Source organism: Leptopilina heterotoma, unplaced genomic scaffold (genome assembly GCF_015476425.1).
Source record: "Leptopilina heterotoma isolate Lh14 unplaced genomic scaffold, ASM1547642v1 Lhet_228, whole genome shotgun sequence".
NCBI lineage: Eukaryota > Metazoa > Arthropoda > Insecta > Hymenoptera > Figitidae > Leptopilina > Leptopilina heterotoma.
The window spans coordinates 365,377-389,863 of NW_025110946.1; the positions used below are offsets into that span (position 1 = coordinate 365,377).

Genomic DNA, 24,487 nt, shown 5'->3' on the forward strand with positions numbered 1-24,487 from the left:
TCGGGGCAGTCTGGAGTCCAGAGATTGCCCCAACTAGACGCATCTGGACGGTCTAACTGTGTGCTATATGGGATTTTTCTGGACGGTCTAATTTAGACTTTCTAACTGTATGCTACATGGGATTTTTCTGGACGGTCTAATTTAGACTGTCTAACTGTATGCTATATGGGACTTCATTGGCATCACTAGAATTCAAAACTTTTAAAGTACAAATTTTTAACAAGATTCTTGGCAAAATAAAATGTAAGCAAAAATTTAATTACTTTCATAAATAAAAAACCTTTTACAAAAATTCAATAAGGATTTACAAATTTTTTATAAGTTTCTTCTCAATAATTCAATTATTTTTATAAATAATAAAATTCTCAAAATTTTTTTATTATTCAAAATTTCTTAGTTAATCTCAGAATTTCTTAATTATTTTTAATACAATTTTAATCGAATTCTTCGAAAAGTGTATAATTATACTTAAGAATTCTATTGAAATTCGCCATAAGAATTCAATTATTTAAAAATTTTTTGATAAAACTGAAAGTAATTCATTTAAAAATTGGTTAATGATTATAATTGTAGTAAGAATTATTTATTTAAATATTCATATATAATAATTAAAATAATTCGGGATTATTATGTGTAATAATTTTAGTCATAGTTTTCACTTCGTCCTTATAAGCAACAGAATATAAGACACTGGCATTGATATAGTAAATTAGGAGAGTTCACACCCACACTTCAGTGGCCGTGCGGTTTAAATGCTTCGAGTCGGGTCGTCAAGGGTGGGAGGCGTGAGTTCGATCCCACATGCGAGCGGATATTTTTCATTGTAAGTGTTATATAAAATAATAAAACTACTATATTTAATCTGTATAAGTGTTATAAATTAAAATTGTAAACATGTAAATAACACAGGTCAACAAAAAAAGACTTACTTTTTTTTATGAGATAGCGGAATGGTTTCCTATGTATTTTTGGACGCTGAACACGATCCCGACTTCCAAAATTGCCCATCACGTCAGGATTTTGAGAAAAGTGGGGGTAAAGACCCCAAAAACGCTTTTTTGAGGAATTTCAACATTTATTTTCTCTTTAACCTGACGTGCTAGAGACTTCCACAAGGTCTTAAATTAAAGCTTATAATGTGCACTAAAAGACCAATATCCATAAAATAAAAAAAAATAAAAATTTTTTTTTAAAAAATGGGATTGAAGACACCAAAAATTTGTGTTTTTGGATTGCTTTAATAGACTTTTTGCAATTGCTTGGATTCGCATGAAAATGGTTACTTGGGGTTTTTGGGGTCACTGATTACGAATCCGATATTAGTTTGCAAAAATTAAAAATGTCGGATTCGTAATCAGCGACCCCAAAAACCCTGAAATAACAATTTTCAAGCGAATCCAAGCAATTCTTAATTCTTACATCTGCCATCTTGGTTTCGCCGTTTTAAATTTTTGCAAACAAATATTGGATTCGTAATCAGCGACCCCAAAAACCCCAAGTACCCATTTTCAAGCGAATCCAAGCGATTGCAAGAAGTCTATTAAAGCAATCCAAAAACACAAATTTTTGGTGTCTTCAACCCCATTTTTTGAAAAAAATTTTAATTTTTTTTTATTTTATGGATATTGGTCTTGTAGTGCACATTACAAGCTTTAATTTAAGACCTTGTGGAAGTCTCTAGCACGTCAGGTTAAAGAGAAAAGAAATGTTGAAAATCCTCAAAAAAGCGTTTTTGGGGTCTTTACCCCCACTTTTCTCAAAATCCTGACGTGATGGGCAATTTTGGAAGTCGGGATCGTGTTTAGCGTCCAAAAATACATAGGAAACCATTCCGCTATCTCATAAAAAAAAGTAAGTCTTTTTTTGTTGACCTGTGTAATGTTAAAGGCCTGTTAAAGAATGAATTTAAAAAATGTATCAATTAACGCAAATTATTTTTTTTATTAAAATTATCTTTCAATATTACTCTTTTAAATAATATTTACTGCTAGTGCAGTATATTATTTATTTGAAAATAATATAATTATTATAATAATAAGTTATTGTCATTAAATACATATACACACATATATATGAATAACAATAATATTTATTTATTATTAATAATTCATATTTTCACATTACTGTTACGTCAAAAATAACGAGAAACCTTTTTAAATATACCTATCGTTCCTCGTTTTAAATTAGTTTCAGGAATGAATCTAATTTGGGATGAGGATAAGTCAATGAGCCTACTAAATGTATTGAGAGAATAATTTATTTAAAAACCAACAAGAAAGAAAAGTATTGACAATAATACAATGAGTATAATTGAAATAATAAATCTTACTGTAGGAATAACGATTAGTGGTGGTATATGAACTGGTGATGATAATCTGGTAATCCAATCTTGAAGTGTGTTGAGGGCTAGACGTAAAGGAGCCTCACACGGTTGTCCTTTATGGCAGGGTATTGGTCCTCTTGTTTACACTGATGAGATAGTGTATTGTATTCCGAAAATATCTGCTTTCTTCCAGACGGTTGTCGCCTCTTGAGCAAATTTCGATGTTTCGAAATTTGGAATGTGTTGTTTGAATATTAGATGTTCGTTGATGGTTGAGATTATTTCCAATTTAATAAATTTGGAAATTGTTTAAAATTTATATTTTGCAAATTGGTGGTTGATTTGGTTTGCAAAAGGTTGATTTACAGTTCACTTCAAATTTAACACTTGGGGATATATTGTTCACTTTCGAACAATCCACTTTGAAAAGAATACTTGGAGATATACTGTTCACTCTCAAAGATGTGCTTTGAATTCACTTGTAAATTATGTGATGTGCTAACGTTGACTGAACGATGTAAACTGGTTGATTCCCAAAAATTACTCTCTTGTACTGAACGATGTTATAAGGTTGATTTCTAAACAATTACTCTCTGGTCAAACAGAACTGCTACCCCTTTTTATATAAAAATTTCCTCATTATCCTAATACATAGCGAGTCGATACGAGTGGAAATGCTTAATCTTAGATTCCACTTTTTAAGTCGCAACGTTTGATTGAATCCTCCGCATCGCCGATAGGAAATTCCCTTCTTTAGAGGTCACAACGTTTGTTTCAATCTTCCGCAACGCCGATAGGAAATTTCCTTCTTTAGAGGTCACGATGTTTGTTTTGAATCCTCTGCAGTCATGCGTAACTAATATGATTCTCCCTAATCGTTATTCCTTTGACATTACCTTGAAATATTATTCTTTCCTGGATTCGTTTTTAAGAAATACATAATGTAATTACAATATTGTTAGAAAATATACTGAATATAATGCAAACTTAAAACCTAAGAATTACAAATACTGAATATAATATAATGATAAAATACAATATTTAAATATAAGATACATGCATTAATAAAATATAGATGAAATACAATATATAGAAAATAAATACATAAGTAATAATATATAGTAAAAATAGAAATATTAATAAGAAGTTACGGACGTAACATTACATTGAATAAACGTGAGAACCGAGTAAATTTGGGTAAATTATTTAAAATTAAAAAACTGAAATATTGAAATCGAACCTAAAATTTTAAATATTAGCACTGCTCATTAGCCCTGATTAGCTCGTCCAGTCTGGACCAACGCGTGGTTCGATCGTCACTGGTCTGATTAGCCCATGGTCAGACAGTCTTTTCAGCGCCCAGTTAGAGAATAGACTGTCTTTCTGGCACCACACTAGAACCCAACAATTTTTCTACACGGGTATAAGGTATAAATAAATTTTAAAAAAATTAAAAAAAAATCCGGCCCAAAATTAAAAAAAATTAAAAAAAATTTTTTTGTTTACATTTCTTAAAAGTCGAAAGAAAACTAAAACTTTCATTCTTTGACAACTTTTTGCTAAACTCAATATTTTCGGACTTATAAGCTACTAGTCCAGGATCCCGTGTACATTTATCCCATTGATTACTAACAAGCTAATTTTTTGTGATGAGTAGCTTCATTTTAATGAGACGCCCAACTTTTTTCCTTACAAAAAATCTCCATTGTGGTAGCTAACAGGGGTAGGAGGGATAAAATATGTCGATTTGACGAGTCTCAAAAATTTATTACTAACTGTCAGCTTTTTTATTAAATCTTAGACAAATTAGGAGAATTATTAAAAAAAATTGTTGTCCTACAAATGTTATAGTTTGATAAAAGAGTCCCCCCCTTCCAACATGCATTGATAACGAGGTCATTAAGAATGATTACTATAACCAGCTGATTTTTTAAATGTTCATTCCATTATATTTAGTTATATAATTTAAAAGTCACATTGTCCTACAAATTACGTGGTAGATTATGTCGGTCGTACGCAAAAACAATGTCCTACAAAAAAAGGTATTTATCACTAGTCCGACAAGAATTGGCAGTACTACTGCTCAAAGTAAAAACCAAGTCAAAGTAAAAACTAAGTCGCATTTGAGCACCTGGATCGTAGAAGGGCACGTAAATTTTTCTCGGCCGAAATCGAAATCCCCTGAACACTCAAAATTCAACTTCTGAATTTAGACATTTTAAATACACATCCTTATAGGAAATTTCATTGCGCATCTTTTTTTCTTATGAATTTTTTTGTATCTATTACCGTTTTTGAAATATTTGAGAAAAATTAATTTTTTGAAAACTGCAAATTTAATGACATTTTTCACTTCAACTCGCGATAATTCAGATGATTTTAAATATATTTCAATGTACCAAAATAGAAAATACGTCTAAAGATATTCTACGAATGTTAAAAAAGGAAAAAAATTATTTTCTTTATAAACAAAGTTGTTATTAATTTTTTTCTTTATTAATGTAAAAAACATAAAATACAATCTTCTCGGCTCTCGTTTAACGGGCGAATTTTAAGTAACAAAGAACTTTCAGTGAGAAAGTTGTTCATTATGGACCAAAGAAGTTTTCTGGAAAATCACAGGGCTAATAATTTATTAGTGTTGAAATGGTGAATGTTTAAAGTTGATACCGTCTGAATGTGTAGCACGCGTCACTCGCCACAGGTGCTTGGGAGGCTTGGGAGTGACGTTTCATAGGTTATGGCCATCGCGCGTGCCACACGTTCGGACGGTAACAACTTTAAACATTCACCATTTCAACACTAATTAATTATTAACCCTGTGATTTTCCAGAAAACTTCTTTTGTCCATAATGAACAACTTTCTCACTGAAAGTTCTTTGTTACTTAAAATTCGCCCGTTAAACGAGAGCCGAGAAGATTGTATTTTATGTTTTTTACATTAATAAAGAAAAAAATTAATAACAACTTTGTTTATAAAGAAAATAATTTTTTTCCTTTTTTATCATTCGTAGAATATCTTTAGACGTATTTTCTATTTTGGTACATTGAAATATATTTAAAATCATCTGAATTATCGCGAGTTGAAGTGAAAAATGTCATTAAATTTGCAGTTTTCAAAAAATTAATTTTTCTCAAATATTTCAAAAACGGTAATAGATACAAAAAAATTCATAAGAAAAAAAGATGCGCAATGAAATTTCCTATAAGGATGTGTATTTAAAATGTCTAAATTCAGAAGTTGAATTTTGAGTGTTCAGGGGATTTCGATTTCGGCCGAGAAAAATTTACGTGCCCTTCTACGATCCAGGTGCTCAAAATTTGCCGTTAAGGCGAAAGCCGCTTAAACGGAAAGCGACTTTGAACCTTATGGCAAATGCGACTTACTAGGTTTTTACTTTGAGCAGCAGAGTTTTGTTTATATACCTTCCTCGGTATGCCCAGGAAGGAAGAGTAAGGAGACCGAACTCTGTGTAGAAAGCGCTTTAAAAATCTCAGAGAAATATGCACGAAAAGTGCCAGGCTCACTGCGTTCTAGTCGACTTCCAATTAAGTTGATCATGCGCATAAGCTGTGTTGTGTCTCTGTTTCTCGTAAAAATTGTGCGAGTGAGATGTAAGTTCTAATGTTTACATTTAGCCGGTCTTAGTGAGATACATACATATACAATACATTTCGTTTTAATAATTATTTATTTATTTTATTTAAAAATTGTCGTGTTGTGTGCCAGGATGTAAAGAAAGAAAAAGAGTCTAAAAACATTAGTCTCTTCTATCCTTCTACGGTATGTAAATAGACTCTAGTTATAAACACAATTCTTCTTAACCATTTTCGCAAAATTTTTCCCTTTTCATAAATATATTATTAAATTATTTTGAAAATCTAAATAATATCACAATTGCAAATAAATAAATTTGCTTTTAAAATTAACACTGTTTAAACTATGTAATATTTACCTTGACATAACCACACTTTGTATCTATGTCAACACTGAACTTTAGTTCAATGCGCATGATCGACTTAATTGGTGATCAACTAGAACACAGTGAGTCTGGCACTTTTCGTGCATATTTCTCAGACAGTTGTAGAAGCAGAGTTCGGTCTCCTTACTCTTCCTTCCTGGTATGCCTAGCCAGGAGATATTGCGTTTGTGCGATTATTGTATGTAACATTGAAAAGGAGTCGAGATTTTTTCATGTGAAAAATTGAGATTTCTGTACCAAATTTGATATAGATACTTTTGGTAACACCGGTCAGATGAAGTTGAAATATGAGCCCGATCGGACCATTTTTATGGGTACCTCACATACAAAGGCCCACATAGCACAATAGTATGAGGTAAGGTTATGTTGAGTACTAATCGTAAGGCTCATAAGGTTACACGATATTGCTGTGGTAGACCTGAGGTGAACTAAAAACTTCCGCCATGGAGGTAAGGTTACATGTTAGAGTGTGGTAAGTATATATGATAAGGCTATGGTAACCTTACACGTTAAGGTTGAGATAACTTTACACGTTAAGGTTAAGGTAACGTTACACGTTAAGGTTGAGGTAACGTTACACGTTAAGGTTGAGGTAAGGTTATATGTCAAGGTTAACGGTGTTGGAGGTCGAGAACTGTCCAGTGTTGCCAACCCACTTTCTTACACTTTCCTGTATATTTTCACTTTGAGAATTTTTTATAAAAAAACGAAGCACTTAATCAAAAAAGTGGGCCTTTACTTGGAAGCGAAATTAAATGAAGAATTATTAAATGAGAATTTATTTTGTCTCGATATGATGTTTCTACGAGCCACATTCTTATTTCCGCCACAAGAATTTACAGCTGCAGGTGACTTGGCAAAGGGAAAAAATGTCCGCACAACAGAAAGGTGGAGTAAAGCGGGTTGCCTACGTAAAGGCATAACAGTATAATAAAACAGGGCAGTAACTTCCCACATAGCACAATAGTATGAGGTAAGGTTATGTTGAGTACTAATCGTAAGGCTCATAAGGTTACACGACATTGCTGTGGTAGACCTAACGTGAACTAAAAACTTCCGCCATGGAGGTAAGGTTATATGTTAGGGTGTGGTAAGTATATATGATAAGGCTATGGTAACCTTACACGTTATAAGGTTGAGAAAACCTTACACGTTAAGGTTGATGTAACCTTACACGTTAAGGTTGAGGTAACCTTACACGTTAAGGTTGAGGTAACGTTACACGTTAAGGTTGAGGTAACGTTACACGTTAAGGTTGAGTTAAGGTTATATGTCAAGGTTGAGGTAAGGTAATTAATAAGTTGTAAGGTTAAGGTAAGGTTGTGATAAGTTTACCAGTTATGGAAAATATTGACAAAATAATTAACAATATAATAAATAAATATTAAATTAGAAAGTTAAGTTTGATGCTCTTCTCTATTTTGGAAACCTGACATGAAGCAGAAAATTTTGAAAACAAAGGGGGACTGGGATTCGAACCCGGGATCGACGCGCATAAACCTAACATCCTAACTAACTGAGCTAAGTGGAGAACTGGTAGCAAGAAAATTAATTTTGCCTTTAAGGAGTTAATCATATTCTTGGTTCACCTTAAAGGCAAAATTGATTTTCCTTCTGACAGTTCTGTACTTAGCTCAGTTAGTTAGAATGATTGGTTTATGCGCGTCGATCTCGGGTTCGAAATCCAGTCCCCCCTAATTTGTTTTCAAAATTTTCTGCTTCATATCAGGTTTCCAAAATAGAGAAGAGCAACAAACTTAACTTTCTAATTTAATATTTATTTATTATATTATTAATTATTTTATCAATATTTTCTATAACTGGTAAACTTATCACAACCTTACCTTAACCTTACCTCAACCTTACAACTTAATAATTACCTTACCTCAACCTTGACATATAACCTTAACTCAACCTTAACGTGTAACGTTACCTCAACCTTAACGTGTAACGTTACCTCAACCTTAACGTGTAAGGTTACCTCAACCTTAACGTGTAAGGTTACCATAGCCTTATCATATATACTTACCACACCCTAACATATAACCTTACCTCCATGGCGGAAGTTTTTAGTTCACGTTAGGTCTACCACAGCAATATCGTGTAACCTTATGCACTGAGAAAAAAGTTCATTGAATCAAGTAAATGCATTTTCTTGACCTGATTTATTTGAAACAAACCCATATTTTCTTATTGGAAGAAATTTATTTTCTTGTGTCAAGTAATTTTGAGCATTGATCAAAGTTATTGAAATAAGAAAATATGGGTTTGACATAAGTAAATATCTTACTGTTTCAAACGAACTGTTTTACATGCGCCAAGTCTCGAAAAAGTATTGAATCAAGAATATCATGTTCTCACGTCAAGTAATTTACCTTGAGTCATTTGGTATCTTGAGTCAAATAATTTTTTTATTTCCTTTAAAGCAACTATTTATTTCATCCAACACCCATAGTCTTGAGCCAAGAAAATGGGAAGATTAATACAAGTTAATAATTGTTTCAACTCAATTAAAAATTATTTTGTTTCAAAGAAATATTAATTAATATAAGCATTTCTTTTACTTGAAGCATTTCTATATTCTCATGTTTCAAAATCATTAATTTCTTGCGAGAATATTATATTTTCTGGAATGAAATATTTTATTTATTCAATTCAATTAAGTGTAAGATCTTGAATTAAATCATTCTTTTGTTTCCTTTAAAAAAGTTTTTACTTAATTCAACGCTCATATAATCCTGATTCAAGAAAATACGAAGGTTAATATAAGTAAATATTTGTTTCAAGTTGATTAAAAATTACATTCAATTAATCCCATATTTATTTGAAGAAAGAAATTCATTTTCTTGTGTCAAGTAAATATTAGCATTGAACAGAATTCTTGAATTAACAATTTAGTATTTGGCAGAACTCAATATGTAATTATTTCAACCAAATATTTTACTTTTCCGAAGTACCTAAAAGTATTGAATCTAGAATATCATGTTCTTAAGCGAAATAATAAAGTATTGTCTGGAGAATTCATGTTTCTTGAATCGAGTCATTTTATTTATTTGCTTTGAAACTTTTTTTTACTTAACACAATGCCGGTATTCTTGATCCAAGAAAATATTTTTCTTCAAATGTATATGCAACTTAAATATCAGTTTTTGAAAACTGTCCATTGAGGCTAGGATGGCATAGTGGTAGCGTGACGGCTTCTGGTGCGTGCACCTCGAGTTCAATTCCTCCCACCGTGGAAAATTTTCTTTCAAGGTATATTTGTTGTATTTGTGTTAAGTAATAATTAAATGTAAATATATATGTAAAATAACAATTATTTAATTATTTAAATAAAAAATATAAATGTTAATTAATTAAATAATAAAAATGTTTGACCTAAGTATTAGAAAAGATGGGATGGGGGTAATTTAAGTAAATAATTTACTTGTATTGAGAAAGTATTTTTTTCATTGAAATCTATAAATTTTCTCAAATCAAGAAAATATTTTCTTGGACAGAGAACATACTTTCTTGATTTGATACATAAATGATTTTGAATTAATATATTCTGCATTTCTTACATGCTACTTAACTTCTTGATCGAATTCCATATTTTCTTGGATCAAGAATATCTGCGTTTTCTCACAAAATAAATGTTTTCTTCATTTAAATCTTGAATTACTTGAACGAATGTTACAAAAAATTGAATGAATCAAATAAAATAATTCAATTATCTATATATATTCTTAGAACAAGAAAATATTTTATTCATTTAATACATTTTATATTTCGTACAAGTCGATTAACTTCTTGGTCGAATTCCATATTTTCTTGGATCAAGAATATCTGTTCTTCTCACAAAATAAATGTTTTCTTCATTTAAATCTTGAATTACTTGAACGAACGTTACAAAAAATTGAATGAATCAAATAAAATAATTCAATTAACTATATATATTCTTAGAACAAGAAAATATTTTATTCATTTAATACATTTCATACTTCGTATAAGAAGACTAACTTCTTGGTCAAATTCCATATTTTCTTGGATCAAGAATATATGTTCTTCTCCCAAATATCCTATGTCAAGAAAATCGTTTTCTTGAATCAATACTTTAATAGTCTTGGCCGTATTCAATCCCACGATTTGCTTCAACCAAGAAAAATTTTCTTGGTTCAATACTTTTTTTTTCAGTGTGAGCCTTACGATTAGTACTCAACATAACCTTACCTCATACTATTGTGCTATGTGTAAAGTGACCATATATGGAAATAGTGTCAATGCGGGACGCCCGCTTATTTATATGATTTAGTAAAAAAAAAGGTCATTTGTCACAAGAAAAAAGAATCAGGGAATTTGTAGGAGTCAATTGGAGCAGAATTAAAACAAAGGCGCGTCTTATGACATTTACATATTTATATTATGCTTATTTTGTAACATTGAATCAAATATGTTTCTGACAATTGAATTTTTCTTAAAATATCACGAAGTCTATCTCTCTCACACTTATATACGCTACTGTGCTAACCTGTAGATGCAGGATATTCTCAACTATTTTCCGGGATATGCAGGACATTTTATGTCAAATGCGGACGAAGGGGAAATATCCGGGACAGTCCCGCAGAATCCGGGACGTATGGTCACTTTAGCTATGTGGGTTATAATTTGTTAAAAATTGTAAAACTATTATTTTGCAATAACAAAAATTAAACCAAAAGACATAAATAATGAGATTTTTGTTTATAATTATGCACATAATATAAAATATGTAAAATTAAAAATAAAAATATGAAATTTTTTTTTAAATTTTGATATATTATTAACATAATTTTTTACAAAGAATAAAAATATAAATTGCTAATTAGTACTTATAGAGGTACAATTTATTAAATTGTAATTAATAAAGATATTACAAATGACAAATATATAGTATTTTTAAAAATTAAATTATATCTAAAAACCGCTGCCAAGTTGTACATTTTTATAATTTTGGTGTTCATTTCATGAACACTTTGCTTCCTCATAAAAATAATAATAATTGAAATATAAGAATTACTTTTTATAAAAGGGTTAAAAATCATTAAATCTTGGTCCAAAAAATGTGTTTTTATATATTCTATAAGATGGTAATAATAGTTTAATAATTACACATAAGTTAATAAACAAGAATGTTGAAAAAATGATATTTTCCACAATTCTTGATTTTTCAAATACCAATAAATTCATAATTTCTGCCTGAATCAGGTTCAAAAATAGGTCAATCTAAGCGTTTTTTAATGCTCTTCAAGTTGGTAATAATTTTTTTAAGTTACTTTTACATAATTTAAAAAAATTTTTATAAAAGACTTATTTTTCAAAATTTTAGATTTTTAAAAGTTTAATATCTTTGGTTAATATGGACAAAAAATGTTCAATTGGGGCTCAAAAGATGCATCTGAAAAAACTCTACAAAACTAAAGAAAAACATTTATAAGTGTCCTAACATTTTTTTAAGTTACGTCCAAAAAACGTTTTTTTACAAAATGAAAAATGCAAAAAAAAATAGTTAAACTTCATGAATCGGGCTGAAAATACTCTCATTTTATGTCCCCCGGGGAGACCTACAATTTAAAAAAAATTGAGGCCTTTAGCTCTTTCTTGTTCTGAGATATTGAGGCAAATGTAATGTTAGTACACACACACGTAAGGTTATCTCAACCTTAACGTGTAAGGTTTCCATAGCCTTATCATATATACTTACCACACCCTAACATGTAACCTTACCTCCATGGCGGAAGTTTTTAGTTCACCTTAGGTCTACCACAGAAATATCGTGTAACCTTATGAGCCTTACGATTAGTATTCAACATAACCTTACCTCATACTATTGTGCTATGTGGGGGGGGGGGATCTCAAAGACTGCTAAAATAACTCTTTTGTGCCCCCGAGAAACCCAGCGTATGAATTTTGATGAAACTTGTTGCTCCGAGGTTTTTATAGGGTCGCTAATTACGAATCTGAAATCAGATTTCAAAAATGCAAAATGGCGGATCCAATATCGCGGACAAGTTTTTCAAAAAGTGCTTGGATTTGCATAAAATTTGTTACTCGGGGGTTTCTGAGGTTGCTGATTACGAATCTGGAATCAGAATTAAGAAATTAAAAATGGCAGATCAAATATGGCGGACGATTTTTAAAAATGTGATTAGGTTGCATAGAACTCTTGCTTTCATGGTCATTCTTAAGGAATAGTTAGGGACGTGCAACTGAGCAGGGTAGTAAATACTCAGGCTTGTCTGACTATAAACTTTTACTTATTCTATTTGTAACATAACATAAAGTAAAACTATCTTTTTCGAAATTTAAATAACTTTATTTTCTAGTAAACTTATCGCAGTAGTAATTTCAATGATGTAAATACAAATTTTTGTACTTAACATTTTTATAATAGGGGCATTCTTTGTCAAATTTTACCCCCTATCTGTCCATTTTTAATTTCAACGAAAAAGAATCAAAATAGGGCTTAAATTAAAGCTTGAAACCTCTACTTTCATTTGCATGGTGGTCTTTTTTAATAATTCAAGATGGTGGACTTGTACGTCGCGTTAAAGCAGTCGAAGAGCTTAAAAAAATTCTACTTTTTGCTAAAATAATATTAATTTTATAGTAAAAATAGTTTATTTTTAGCACAAAACATACCTCTTTATTCGTACTTTATTTTCCCTTATTGATATTTGCGAAATTTCAAAATGGCGGATTCAATATGGCTGAAAAAATATAAATTTTTGTCAATCTTTGCGAAACTTCTTATTAAAGGGTTATAAAGGGTCGCTGATTACGAATCTGAAGTCAGTTTTGCAAAATACAAAATGGCGGATCCAATATGGCAGATCCATTTTTCAGAAATCGTACTTTTTTGCTGTAAACTTGTTTCTGAAGTACTAATAAGAATAACTAAATATCAAGTGCAATAAATAAAAACAGAGCGTAAATAATTTCAAGCAAAAAAGTACGATTTTTGAAAAATGGATCTGCCATATTGGATCCGCCATTTTGAATTTTGAAAAAATTGATTTCATATTCGTAATCAGCGACCTCAAAAACCCCTGAGTAACAACTTTCAAGCAAAAAAGTACGATTTTTGAAAAATAGATCCGCCATATTGGATCCGCCATTTTGTACTTTGCAAAACTGACTTCAGATTCGTAATCAGCGACCCAAATAACCCCTTAATAGTAAGTTTCGCAAAGATTGACAAAAATTTATATTTTTTCGGCCATATTGAATCCGCCATTTTGAAATTTCGCAAATGTCAATAATGGTAAATAAAGTAGGGGAAGTGCGCCGGTTGTGGGCACCTCCACGTAAACTTCGACGGCAAGCAGACTTTAGTGATCTAAGTACACTCGATTCTTGTTATAACGAATCTCGTTACAACATTCTCTCGTTACAACGAACATTAAAACTCTCGATACAACGACAAAAAAAACACGAACGAATTTAAGAATTTAATTTAACCAAAAATTTTGGTTAACTCAAAAAAACGACAAAGTTAATCAACCCTTAACTTTATTTAACCTAAAGAATCTAGTGATCCGATTATTATTAAAAATACTTACTTTAAACTGATTCCATAATTCAGAAACTTTTAATATAAATAAACATACTTCACGAAAAATTTTGCACGTATTTGACGTTTTGTACTGTTAATCACGGATAAATTCATGCGTTTGAATAGAACGTGAAGTAGGATCCTCTCCTTCAGTCGTAATATCGAGATTTTGAAGTCCCGAGATCGTCGTTATAACGAGAATCGAGTGTATTGCAAGTCGTGTTCGTTAACAATACGGACTTTTCGTATTGATAACGAAACAAATATATGCATTTGTGTAATAGCTGTGAGCATAATAAGAAAAATTTGCATTAAATAAATAAAATAGTATATTACGATACTAGGCCAGAAAGTTGGATTTCCTGGCCGGCGTGATATATAAGGCCGAGGCGAAGCCGAGGCTTTATATATCACGCTCGCTAGGTTATCCAAATTTCTGGCCGTGTGTCGTATACAATTTTTCTGTATCCCCAGCCGAAAGTACGTTAAATAATTATTGTTTGAATAATAAAATAGCTCAATAAGTTGCCCGCCCGACTTTTGCAAAGTCGAGGCGAAGCCGAGACTTAGCTGGTCGGGGCGGGCATGAAAAAAAATTATAAGTAAAAAATAATTAGAAGTAAAATTTAAAAAATAGTAAACAAGAAATTTTCTTTTACAAATAAATATTTTCTGTATCCCTTTGCCGAAAGTACTGTCTTCCCGGTCTGATTTGGCGCCGGGAATAGCGACTTTTGTGGCCGGCTCGACAGACCCAACGAGCGCTCTGATTGGTTACAAGAAATTCAACACACGTACATGTTAGCATAGCAACCACACAAATACGTTACTTACAGAGCTCACGTTTTGAAAACAACTGACAGTCATCAAAATAATGCATGAAATTTCTTATTTTCTTTTATTATTTTTTAAGTATTAAATATTTATTTGTAAAAGAAAATTTCTTGTTTACTATTTTTTAAATTTTACTTCCAATTATTTTTTACTTATAATTTTTTTTTCATGCCCGCCCCGACCAGCTAAGTCTCGGCTTCGCCTCGACTTTGCAAAAGTCGGGCGGGCAACTTATTGAGCTATTTTATTATTCAAACAATAATTATTTAACGTACTTTCGGCTGGGGATACAGAAAAATTGTATACGACACACGGCCAGAAATTTGGATACCCTAGCGGGCGTGATATATAAAGCCTCGGCTTCGCCTCGGCCTTATATATCACGCCGGCCAGGAAATCCAACTTTCTGGCCTAGTATCGTAATATACTAATTTGTATTGTTTTCGAAGAGTAACATATGGGTGTAGATTCGTTCAGAAAAAAGGGTTTAATTTTTTTTTGCAGTGTTGTCATTATATTTTGTGATTTACCTTCGTCTTTAACCAAAATCCTGCATCACAAAACGTGTTGGTCTTTTTAAAAAATGACTCTCATTCCCGGTTGTGGGCACCTTTATGTTAAGGAAGCTCTACCATCTGACAATGATGAGGACTACTGTATCATCTATCTAAACTTTCTGCCAAGGAAAGTGACAGCTGCAAACTCCATTAAATGCGATGAATATAGTCGTTCAGTGCATTAGAAGTGCGTTATGGTTTGCGTACTAGCTACTTCACATGCAAGCATTATGCTTTTGTTAGCGATCAGCATAGTGTGAAAACGTGTCATCATTTTTGTTCTTTATCCCGGCAAAGTCTCTTAAAATAAAGAAACTTTCATTTCTTCTTTATTTGTGTTGGTTTCCTTTAATATTTTTCCATTTTTAGCGGATTTTTCAAGGGTGCCCACAACCGGGTACAAAAATTTTTTTGTCAAAAAATTTCCATTTTACTAAATTTCTAATAAAACTTTTTTATTTAAAGGAATCAATTTAATTCCTTAGACCTCTAGTTTTAAATTCGTACACATATATTTGAATAATATGCACATGGACAAATGTTATGAGGCAAAAACAAAGGGGTGCCCACAACCGGAACACTTCCCTTACGCATTGCGTTCGCGAACGACATTCGCGAAGTAGTTGTTCTTAGGCCTATTAAGATGGCTGACACATCATAACCTCAAAAGACTTGAAACATTATATATAAGGTAGTTCAAGTTGGGTGGGGGAAATCCAATATGGCTGCCATCAGCTGATTTACCGGAGGACAAACAATGCATTGAATTCAATGGGACAAATCAGTTTTTTAACCATAACTTTTTAAATATTCATTTTTGAACCATAGTGTAATGGAAAATTATTCTTTATTTATCGAAATCTATTTTTTAAAACAATAAAATTTAATTTTTTGGTTTTATTGTTTTAAAAAATAGATTTCGATAAATAAAGAATAATTTTCCATTACACTATGGTTCAAAAATGAATATTTAAAAAGTTATGGTTAAAAAACTGATTTGTCCTATTGAATTCAATGCATTGTTTGTCCTCCGGTAAATCAGCTGATGGCAGCCATATTGGATTTCCCCCACGCAACTTGAACTACCTTATTTTGAAATTGACCGCCATGCGCAATAGGTCATTGAGCACTAATTTCTCTTTACACGGCAAATTTCTCTTATGTCAACCCCCCACCAAAATTAACTTATGGGAGATTCGACTGTAATTTGAATTTTCTTTCTCCCTTACTCTCGTTGCATCTCAGCTGTCTGCGCAGGCAGTAGCGAGCTGTGCAAGTACCTTTGCTCTTATTTAAAAGTTGTAGAATTGATATTGATTGAAAAAAGATAAGGAAAAATAAATAAAAAGGACTGAAATTGAATTTCAGGAGAGAGCTGATGCCGGGGGTGGTGAAGGACGGTTTCGAGTGATCCTCCTTACCGTTCTGATAGCTCTCGTAGACGGATCAAGAGCCTCAGGTGCAGGTGCCTGCGGCCTGGCGGAATTAACCTGTCGCGACGGACATTGCGTACCGGGCGATGCCTACTGCAATGGAATAAACGATTGCGGCGATGGAAGTGACGAACCGGCACTTTGCACGCCATGCAACCGTACTTACCACGGCCGCGTCGGCAGAACTTACAAGCTCGAGCTCACACGTCCCACTGAGGGGCGGCTTCCCTTTCTCTGTCACTTAACATTCACTGCAGGAGGCCAAGGCCTCGGGGAATTCGTTCAACTCTTGTGGGACGCCTTCAGCATAGGACGTCTCGATCCTGACGCGAGTTCTCTTTCGACCAGCTGTCCAGAAGGATACATGCAACTCTTGGAACTCGGAAAAGCACTCACCGACAGTTCTTGGTGTGGCCCAGGCGACGGAAGAGCGACTTACTACAGTGAGGCGAGCACTGTCACCGCTTCGATACGTCTCTTTCACGCGCCGTCAATTGTTCCATTCGAATTTCGCCTGCGTTATCGTTTTGTGTCGCGTGAGGAGGCCGTGGCTCGCCTGGGAAAGCCTGAATTTCCTATTGAACGTGGCTCACCCGTTCCAGGTACTTATTGCTCAAGGGACTTTTACGAATGCCACCAGAAGAAATGTCGCGTTCAGAGTCCAAACTATCCCGGTGAATATCCCAGAAATACCAGTTGTTTGATAACGTTAAGGCAAAAGTTTGTCCCAACATGTAAACACGCAATGATATCAATTAAGGCGAGTTCGACAAGTCTCGCGGGACTGGCGACGAGCAATTCGACTCTAAGTGTGTGGCAGGACTGCCCCTCAGATAGGGATCGCCTCATCTTTCGTGACGGCTCGCACGTGGACGATCCGATTCTGCTGATATATTGCGGGGGTCCACTGCCGAAAGTCACAGCCAGAGGATCGACCATGCTGGTGGAATTCCGCAGTTCGCCAGAGGCAATTCCACTGGGTGCGTCGAGTCTTCGTCTTGAAATGGAGGTGCAAGTGATTTACGTTGATTCGGATGGAATGGATTTCGCACAAGGCGCTCAGGGTTGTCATTTTTTTGTTAATGGAACGTCAAAAAGAAGTGGAATATTGAGAGCTCCTCTTCACGCACTGCCTCCTACGACTAGTTGCACATGGAATATAAAAGGCGCTCTTGGCGATCGTGTGTGGATCTACTTTGCCTCCTATTCTCAAAGAGATCTCACTGGCAGTGCGGAGAACAATTCGAGTATTCAGATCGAACCGCCGTGTACAATTAAAATGACGTTTTGGGATGGCGCACCGTCTACGGGCATACCAATGGCTGTTCTGTGCGATGATGTTCCTAGAATTTGTGCTCACGCGGCTCTGAGAAATGCCACTAGAACCACCAGGCCATGCACTGAGGAAGAGAGCTACCTCACCATTGCACCCAGCCTCCTTCTGCGGATGGAGACGACCCCTGGGACCACTCTTCACACTGTTAACTTTCAAGTAAGTGTCAAATCAAACTCACTAGTAACAGTGTTTTTTATTCTCTCATCAATAAATTAATTATTCTCTCACAAAATGTACGTAGTTTTCAACATTTTCAATAAAATTAAGTGGAAATTATGTTCAAATCAAATTTCAATGCAATGACATTGAGCACACGGATTTATTGGGTCAATCATAAAAAGCATTTTTATTCATCAAGTGATAGAACTATCATTCATATTTCTCCCTATTCATTAATGAGATTGCGTTCAAAAATGCAATAAAAATGAAGAAAGAGAATAAATTCAGAATCGATAAAACTGATGAGATGTGAAGGAAATAGGGTAGAGTGGGGTAAAAAAGCCACATTTTTACTTTTGATGCTGTAAAATCTGTATTTAAAATTTTTTCTCCTATTTCCAATTGTTATTGAAAGTTTAGTTATTAAGCTTGAAAATTCTTGACGGAAATATTTTTTATCTCATGAAAGGACTAAGTTATAAAAGTTTTACGAAAGCACTGTAAGTGGCTTTTTTGCGCCACCTGGTGGGGTGAAAAAGCCACCTTACGATTTTAGCAAAACATGTTATCAATTTAGGTATTTTTATAGTTTTCCTTTATTTATAAGACAAATAGTCTTATTTGAAAAATATTTTAATAATTATGAAAGAGTTTTTATCAAGCAAAATTGAAAATTATATTAAGTTTACCTGTTTTCGATTTGCACTGACAATTTTTTGTACCTTTTTTAGAAGTTCTCTTTAAGTTTCACCACAGATAACATATTTCGTTGCAACCGTTTATTCATTGCTTATTTTTTTAATGCACTTTGAACTACTTTTTCGTCGTGTTTAATTAATTTTATTAAATAAACACGAGAAATTTTGTAAAATTAGAAGGTTAGTTTAAATAGAAAACAAGTGAATTTCACAAAATATTCAATGGATTTTTTGCCCTGGCTTTTTTACACCCAAGACCAGTGATTAAAAAAGCAAAAATAAATTTTTAATTCAGTTCAATTTCCAAAAATTAACATTGTATGCGATTTCAGTATACTTTTTTCCTTATGTACAAACATTTACTTTTATTATTCGTTCACTTAATCAGATTGTAATATGTTTGAAAAGTTCACCAAAATGTTTTCAAAAAAGCAACAAAAAATTAAAATTACAATAAAAACAATATTAATCTAGGTACAACATTCAAACTAGATTCAAAAGTTGCGTATTACCTAATAGTATTTATATTCTAAACAGCTGATAAATCGGCTTAATAGTTTTCAAATAAAACTCAAATGGCTTTTTTACACCATGGCTTTTTCACCCCACTCTACCCTAGAGAAGCGATAAGACGTACATTATCGTTTTTAAAGCAAAATGACAAAAATAAATGAATGGTTGGAGCAATTTTCAAAATAATTATAAAAAAGAGAAATAGAGAAATCTAATTACATTTTGTGATGCTATTTGTTTTGAGAATATATTTTCGCCTTCCTTTCTTTACATGTTTAGCAAATTTTTAATTTACTCGGGCTTATAGGGAAAAACATCTAATTTAAAGTTGCTCGGTGGTTGCTTTAAAAGGTTAGTAATTGATATATAATATTCTTGCTTGCAGTTCGATTATATTTTAACAGATAATAAACGGCTGTGCTATTAAAACGTGAAAATAATCGATCTTTTCATTTTAAATGTCTTGATCAAATATCTGTTCAACGAAATTCCCGGTTATTTTCGCAATTTATCTTTTCTCATTAAAGTTAAATTTATTTGCATTTAACCCTCCGTCCGACACCTATTCCGATGTCTATATCAGATGCACATGTCTATATCAGATGAACATATTCTGAAGATAGACGCTACCATGTAAACTTCCACTTGTTCATTTATTAAATAAATAACTTTATCTAAATTAAATGTCTCTTGATTATAAATAAGATACATGACAGTTAGCTATACGTATAAAGTCCCCGAATCGAAATTTAAACCCTACTTAGCCTCTGAAAATGTAGGACTTATTTAGGTTTAGCAGTCATAAAGTAGGGTCTGATTTCAATACAACTTGTTAAAATTAGACCCTCCTTTGACTCCCAAAACAGGCTGAAATTTCTCAATCTTCCATTTGGAGAAGTAAAGGAGTGTCTAATTCGAAAAAACCTACTCTCTAAATCTGAATTAGTAATTTTCTATTAATGAAATTGTGCCGAATCATTTACCAATTGAATTAGTAACTGTTTTTACTAATTTTTAGTAGTGTTTTACTAATTATTAGTAGAAAATTTACTAATTTCAAATAGTAAAAAATACGTTCTACTACTTGAATTAGTAATTTTCTACTACACGGAAAAAAATTTCTTATAGAAAACACAAACTTTTTTGTAAAATATACAAATAGGTTAAGTTGTGCTTTATGAAGTCGAGTTTTGTGTTTCCAACAAGCTGGTTTGGGTGTACCACAAACCAATCTGTAATAACACCAAGAAATCCACGCATGCGCAAGAAAATTCAAGTGAACGTCTGCTTGTCGTCTGCTGCGTGACTGTTTAAACTGTTGAATCATAAACTGAAGTTTGTGACAAGACTGATTTTGGTTTGTGTATTTCCCAAACTCAGCCGTTTGTGGATACTACAACCGCCGTTCATAGATGGCACAGGAAATCTTGTAATTTTCACAGGAAATTTTTTTCCGTGTAGCAATTAGTAAAAAACTAGTACTACCATACCTTACGCTATAAAATTCCACTTTTACTCATCCCAAGTGCTTCAATTTAATCTGAGCAAATCTTCAAATTTTTCTTCGTCTAGTTGTAGGGTCTAGGAGTATGAAAGTAGGGTCTACGAAGTTTAAAAGTAAGGTATAGGTTTTTTCGAATTAGACCCTCCTTTACTTCTCCAAATAATGGAAGATTGGAAATTTTTACACCTGTTTTAGGAGTCAAAGGAGGGTCTAATTTCAACAAATTCTTTTGAAATCAGACCCTACTTTACGACTGCTAAACCTAAATAAGCCCTACATTTTCAGAGGCTAAGTAGGGTTTCAATTTCAACTCGGGTCTGGCTGGACCCAGGTGTAGAACGGAGGATTAAGCATACTGCATAAATAAATCTACAAATGGTTAAAAAAAATTGACTTTGTAACGATTTTCTTATTTTAAGAAGGAATAAAAACCGCGACAATCAAAATTAACAAAAAACAATAAAATTATAAGACAAAACATTTCGAATAAATACATAAAATTTCTAAATAAATCGGAAAACACTAAAATACACGATATAAATAAACACACAAACAATTTACATTTCAAAATAAACATTATATTTCTGTCAATTATTAATTAAAATTTAACCTGACGTCAGAAATTGATTTACAGAAATAAATTAAATATAAAGTAACAACATATTCTACAATAAAATAGGTAAAAAAAATTGCTTAACTACATGCGGCGCCGTACGTTCCACAGCCTCGCCAGGTTATCCGAATTAAAAATTATTGATATATTATTAAACTAGGATAAATTTAGAGGGCCTTATCGTTTTGCTTTTTTTAAAAAAAAATTTTTTAATACTTTTTTTGACCGATAAAGTAAAAAATAACAAGGTAAAAAATGAGTTTTTTCTTTAAATAGCCGCCATTTTGCTAAAAAAAACGTTTTTCAAAAAAAGCAAAACAATAAGGCCCCCTAAATTTATCCTAGTTTAATAATATATCAATAATTTTTTATTTGGATAACCTGGTGAGGCTGTGGAACGCACGGCGCGCATGGTCATCTATAACTTAAGCTACAGCAGCCACTTTTAATTTTTTTTTTACCCTACTGAAAATCACTATGTAGGATCCTACATAAGATCTTACATAGAATACTAACTATAAATTTATAAAAAATCCTAGAATTATTATAAGAATCTACGTAGAAATCCATAAAAAAGCACATAATATATATGGATTTGGGACAGGATTTTTTATGAGAATTGATATAGGAACGCGCATTCGTGTTACTGGATAAAAATCTACGTTAATTCCAATATGATTACCTACATCTTTTCTGACATAATTTTGGTGTCAATTTCCTATGTCAATTTCCTTTGTCAATTTCCACCATACTTACCAATATAAAATCTTACAAAAATTCTTAGTTAAAATCTTACTTAATAATTATTAAAAATTTGTCTATATAGAATCGTAGACCTGACAACCGGCTCGGATCAAAATGATAATTTCAACAAATATCAATAAAAAATAATAATTACCCAGTGAGAAATTGCCAATAGACTTTAATCGGTCCAATATCGGTCCAATATTGGTTGCCGTGCTGGGCGCCGATTGACTCCCAATATTGGACCAATATGGGCTGATGCTTGGGATGTAACGGCATCGCCAATCATCGGTTGTCAATATTGGTCCAATATTGGCCGAATATTGGCAACCAAGAGAAAAAAAATTTTTTAAATAAATTTTTTTTAATTAAATAATAATAATAAAAAATTAATGTTTATAATTTTTGTTTAATATATTTATTTGTTTAATTATTTATTTTTAATAATTCATGTAAATAATAAATAATTTATTATTTATAAATTATAATTATTTAAAAATGCAGCAGCTATTAGAAAATACCATTCTGCAAAAAAATTCTATCATTGAAAAATCAATGATAGGCGAGAGAAATCCGCGTCTTTAAATAGATTCGCAGATGATAGACAAGAGATATCCGCGTCATTAAACGGATTCGCAGATATACTCTGGTCTCGCGACGAATCTCTCGATACTTATATACACTGGAGTCGCCGTGTCAGTTGCGAGAACGGTTACAGCGTCCCTCTTTCGGCGGAGATAAGAATTGTCACGTAAACTGCGGGTATAATAAGGCGGTCGGTAAAGCGATTTAGCAGTTTACGTAACAATTCTTATCTCTGCCGCAAGAGGGACGCTGTAACCGTTCTCGCAACTGACACGGCGACTCCAGTGTATATAAGTATCGAGAGATTCGTCGCGAGACCAGAGTATATCTGCGAATCCGTTTAATGACGCGGATATCTCTTGTCTATCATCTGCGAATCTATTTAAAGACGCGGATTTCTCTCGCCTATCATTGATTTTTCAATGATAGAATTTTTTTGCAGAATGCTATTTTCTAATAGCTGCTGCATTTTTAAATAATTATAATTTATAAATAATAAATTATTTATTATTTACATGAATTATTAAAAATAAATAATTAAACAAATAAATATATTAAACAAAAATTATAAACAATAATTTTTTATTATTATTATTTAATTAAAAAAAATTTATTTAAAAAAATTTTTTTCTCTTGGTTGCCAATATTCGGCCAATATTGGACCAATATTGACAACCGATGATTGGCGATGCCGTTACATCCCAAGCATCAGCCCATATTGGTCCAATATTGGGAGCCTTTATTGGACCGATGATCGGTCTCTTGGCTCCCAATATTGGACCGATATTGGACCGGTGAGAAATTTCTCACTGGGTAATTGTAAAAGATAAATACGGATGACAATTCATTGACAGTTCACTTTACACATTTTTTTATTTCTTTATACACTTAAACGCAATTTTTTATTACATACACATTTGAAAAATCGTAACGCTTGGGGGTACGAACCTACGCCTAACCGAATATTTACGCACCGAAATCTCGCACGCTAACCACTATGCTACGCTCGCATGGAACTCTCAAACCTTAAATGCTTTCAAGTCTCACTAGGGGCCATCCATAAACCACGTAGCCTCTTGAGGGGGAGGGGGGGGGGTCAAGCAATTGACTACGACAAGAGGAAAAAATGGCGCTAATACATGTAATAGCGTACTACATGGGGGGAGGGGGGGTCAAAATTCCCCAAAAATGGGGCTACGTGGTTTATGGACGGTCCCCTAGCTGAAATAAAAATTGTAAAATTACTACGCGGCAATAGGCAATTTGGAAATACGAACTGTTGTAATACCGGTATATTTTCAATACTTTACTGAATGTGTATTTATGAATATTTCAATATTTCGTTTAAAAAAAAATGTTATATTTTTATTATTATGTTTTTTAATATTTTATTACATAATATATCGAATAATATGAACATAACTTCACTGCAAAACAATTTATAACATATAAGTAATAGTATTAAATTGAATAAAATTTTAATGCACAACACATTTTTTTAATTATTAATAAAGTTGGATTTTTATATATATATAATGAAAAAATTAAGTTTCTTATATTCTTCCTTTGCATGAATACTATTAATTTATTTATTGGTTAACTAATAATAATATTATAATAAATGCAATTAGT

At 32.4% G+C, this 24,487-nt stretch overlaps 1 protein-coding gene across 1 annotated transcript in view; it reads left to right on the plus strand.

Moving 5' to 3' along the window:
• Positions 1-24,487, plus strand: part of LOC122502358 — a 152,157-nt gene that overhangs the window by 92,978 nt on the left and 34,692 nt on the right. The window contains exon 2 of the mRNA XM_043612379.1: positions 16,639-18,195. Within this exon, the coding sequence (XP_043468314.1) occupies positions 16,639-18,195 (1,557 nt within the window). The remainder of the gene's footprint in view (positions 1-16,638; positions 18,196-24,487) is intronic.